The sequence below is a fragment of the Musa acuminata genome, chromosome BXJ2-5 (genome assembly GCF_036884655.1).
Source record: "Musa acuminata AAA Group cultivar baxijiao chromosome BXJ2-5, Cavendish_Baxijiao_AAA, whole genome shotgun sequence".
NCBI classification, from domain to species: domain Eukaryota; kingdom Viridiplantae; phylum Streptophyta; class Magnoliopsida; order Zingiberales; family Musaceae; genus Musa; species Musa acuminata.
The window spans coordinates 47,170,804-47,175,000 of record NC_088342.1 but is presented as its reverse complement, the minus strand read 5'-3'; the positions used below and the strand labels follow the sequence as shown (position 1 = coordinate 47,175,000).

Genomic DNA, 4,197 nt, shown 5'->3' with positions numbered 1-4,197 from the left:
GTGAGCACAGCCAGCAGTTTGGCTCCTCTCCATCTCAACGACCAGACGACGCAAACGCCATGCAGGCGGAGGGACCTGTCTCTCACTGTCTGTTCCCAAGCCTGTTTGCATGCCGTCCCTCCCTCCCAAGCCTGTTTGCATGCCGTCCCTCCCTCCTACCTTTGACCGGGACAAACCCTAAAATAGCACTCGTCCCTGTGTCATCCCCTCCCCAGGATCCATTTCCTGCGCTGTTTCCTCTTCCTGCTTCGTTGGTTCTTCTCCTCCAACATCCCTGATCCAACTTAAATGCATCTACATCTTCGACGATCCAATCTTCGGCCGGGAGGTCCCTCTAGCAGTCGGTGGTCATGCCGCAAGCGTGGCACGAGAAGACCATGGACTATCACTGGAGGAACGCCTCCACCATGCCCGTTCTGTGTTACCCTACCAGCTCGACCACTAACTTCGGCATATGGAAAGGCGAAAACCCCTTGGATTACACGATTCCCCTCTTCATCCTCCAGCTCCTCATCATCGTCATGACGAGCCGTGTCGTCGCCATCCTCCTCCACCCCTTCGGTCAGCCGCGATACGTCTCTGAGATTTTGGTAAGCGCTCTCTCTCTCTCTCTCTCTCTCTCTCTCTCTCTCTAGACGTAAGCCCACAAGGTTTGTGAATATGATAGGGTGGTTTCGTCCTGGGTCCCACGGTGTTGGGTCGGATCCCCGGTTTCCTTCGGACGCTCTTCCCCTACCGGAGCTTGCCGATCCTTGAGGTCATAGCCCATGTCGGCATCATCTACTTCGTCTTCATCATCGGCCTGGAGATCGACCCGACGTCGCTGCAGCGGACAGGAAAGTACGCCATCTTTGCCGCGGCGTGCGTGGTGTTCCCCTTCGCAGTGGGTGCCATCTCCGGCAAACTCGTCCACACCTACCTCGCGATAGAGACCAACAAGTCCTCCTTCCTCACCTTCCTCGGCGTCACCTTCTCCATCACCTCCTTCTCCGTGCTGGCGCGAACCCTCACCGAGCACAAGCTTATCAACACCAACCTCGGCCTTACCACGCTGTCGACCGCCATGTTCATCGATAGCTGGGCGTGGATCCTCCTCTCGATGGCCTTCTCCTTGTCCAGCGGCAATCTGCCTGCGATAATGTGGACGATGGCCTCCGGTATGGTGTTCATTTTATGGAGCGTGAAGGTGGTGAAGCCGGCGGTGCTGTGGGTGTCGCGGAGGAAGCCGAAGGGGGAGGTGGTCGGGGAGCTGTCGGCGTCCGTGATACTGGTTGGGGTGATGGTGTGGGCGCTGATGGCGGACGCCATCGGCATAAACGCCGTCTCGGGGGCGTTCGTGTACGGGCTGATGATACCGTACGGGCCTCTGGGGGTGGCGCTCATCGAGCGGGTCGATGACTTCGTGGAGGGCCTGTTGCTGCCGCTGTTCTTCGCCATCTGCGGCCTGCGGTCGAACCTCTACTCGGTGAGCAACGTCTGGGCGGCGGTGGCGCTGGCGATGGTGGCGCTGCTGTCTGCTGCAGCCAAAGTGGCAGCTTGCCTGTCGGTGGGATATTTGTACGACATGCCGCTGAACGATCGGTTCGCCATGGGCCTGTTGATGAGCACCAAGGGGGTCATCGAGATGGTCATCCTCAAAATCGGGAGGGATATGGAGGTATTCTGAGCTTCTCTTGCTGTTTTGTTCTGGACATCATTGTAACCCTCGAGATTGACGCTGTAGCTGCTTTCTCAGGTTCTGAGTGAGCAGGCATATTCCATCTTGGTGGTCATGTCGGTGGTGATAACGATAGCAGTAGGGCCCTTACTGAAGCTAGCGACGACGAGCAACCGCGGCCAAGCCTCGTACCAGCGCCGGACGATCATGTGGCCGGACCCTAACTCGGAGCTCCGGATGCAGGTGTGCGTCCACAACACCCGCAACATCCCCTCCATGCTCGGCCTCCTTGAGGCCTGCTGCCCCACGAAGCGCTCCCCCGTCTTCGTCTTCGCCCTGCACCTCGTGGAGCTCACCGGCCGTGCCTCCGCCATGCTGGTCGTCCACGACACCACCGGCTCGGCCTCCTCCTCCGATCCCCAGCACCTCCACAAGGTCCCCCTGGGTCGGTCCCGACACATGATCCAGGCCTTGGAATCCTACGCGCAGCGTGCCGCCGGCGTAACAATTCAGCCCCTCACCGCCGTCTCCTCGTACTCCACCATGCACGTGGACGTGTGCGGGGTCGCCGAGGACAACTGCGTCGCCCTCATCGTCCTGCCCTTCCACAAGCAGCCGACGGTCGACGGCGACATGCAGGTCATCAACCCCGCCATCCACTCTCTCAACCAGAGCGTCTTGGCCAACGCACCTTGCTCCGTGGCCATCCTCGTCGACCACGGCCTCAGCGGACCCAGCAGGATGGCCGTCGCCCAGCACTCTGTCCACCACGTCGCCGTGCTATTCTTCGGCGGCCCCGACGACAGAGAGGCTTTGGCACTCGCCTCCCGGATGGCGGAGCACCCGGCCGTCAGCCTTACGGTGTTCCGGTTCATTCCGGGTGATGACTTAGCGACGCGCCCTTCCATGCGACGTTACGGCTCGAACAACTCCGACGAGGTACTCACATTGGAGGAAGACGAGGAGAAGGAGGAGCAATTCGACGAGGCATACATCACGGAGTTCCGGCTGAAGCACGTGAGCGACGAGACGGTGGTGTACATCGAGAAGGTCTCCAACAACGCCGAGGAGACGGTGGCGGTGATTCGGTCCATGGAGGGCATCCATGACCTGTACGTGGTGGGCAAAGGCGGGGGTTCTTCGTCTCCTCTGACGGAAGGACTGACGGAGTGGTGCGAGTGCCCGGAGCTGGGGCCAATCGGGGACATGTTGGCGTCGAACGACTTCAACGCCAACGCATCGGTGCTGGTGGTGCAGCAGGGCATGCAGGAGGAGCATGAGGTGGCGGTGGGGATGGTGGGAGAAAGCCCATGGAAGCCGAGATGAAGCCAAGCAGGGGGTGAGCCGAAGGAGAAACAAGCGGCGGGGATGGGGGTGATGTGATGAGATGAGATGAAAACAGAGACGTTCTTTTACTCGATGTACATAAATATGACATGAAGACACACGGGAGGGGTTGCCTCCACCGGTCCATAAATAATGACGACCGTTCTTGTGTAAATTCTCAGATGAACCCGGTTCACCGTGGCAATTCTCGAACCAAACCAAATGATCTAAGAGACAATGACATTAACAGAAATTCTCAGATGAACCCGGTTCACCCGGTTCGACCCATCACACCATCAACTTTGATTATGAATAATTATCCATATCAATGTCTCAAATGGCGAACCTAAATGAGCATTGATGATGCAGAATTATCCACTAAATCTTCACGATCAACATCGACAACCTTAACTTTGTTCATCGTCTTCTAATTGTGTCATCAACTTAGCTAATTTTATTTAAGTATTATGTTATTTTTTAATTATAATTATAATATTATAATTAAGTTTGGTTCCCATCGATTTTAATTATGAATAATTATCCATATCAATATCTCGATTGGTGAACTTAAATGGCATCGACATTCTTAATTTTGTTCAATGTCTATGTTAATAATAATTGTGTCGTAAACTTTACTAAGTATTATGTTATTTTTATGTTTTTGTAATGAGTCAACCTCTTTGAAAGCTATAATCTTGTAATATCTTTTAAGGATTTATAAAAGAGAAAATGAGTTAGTGAACAAGCTAACGATCGAATAATATAAATAAATATTTAAGTAGACACTTAATATATATATAATGTAAAATACAAAGATAGACTTGCAAACTTTGAATAGTAATATAACAAACATGCAAAAGTTTCTATATAGAATCAAGTGACAGACCATCCATAGATAATACCCGTAATTATGATATTTTCTAGAATAACTTTAACTTATATAAGTATTAAAAAAATCTAATTAGATCAGAGTTGTAAATATAAATAAAATAAAAATGACCAAAACTAAAGTGAGACTTCTCCCTAACGAATAAATAAAATCATTATGCTATTAAAACATACATTCATCTCTCTTTATTTCATCCGGTATTTATGATCAACATTAAGCTTAAGCTTTTGAATTTATAAATCAATCAGATATGGCATTTATCAGTTTCAAGAAGATATATGCTTTATGATAGAGGATAGTAATAGTAACGTTGATGATCGTAGCA

General features: G+C 51.8%; 1 protein-coding gene across 1 annotated transcript; it reads left to right on the top strand.

Moving 5' to 3' along the window:
• Window positions 1-224: 224 nt before the first annotated feature.
• LOC135611909 (cation/H(+) antiporter 15-like) lies at window positions 225-3,120 on the top strand. The gene is made up of 3 exons (XM_065107555.1): window positions 225-590; window positions 668-1,657; window positions 1,736-3,120. Exons 1-3 carry the CDS (start codon window positions 351-353, stop codon window positions 2,981-2,983), a joined length of 2,478 nt encoding a protein of 825 aa, XP_064963627.1. The 5' UTR covers window positions 225-350; the 3' UTR covers window positions 2,984-3,120.
• Window positions 3,121-4,197: the final 1,077 nt, after the last annotated feature.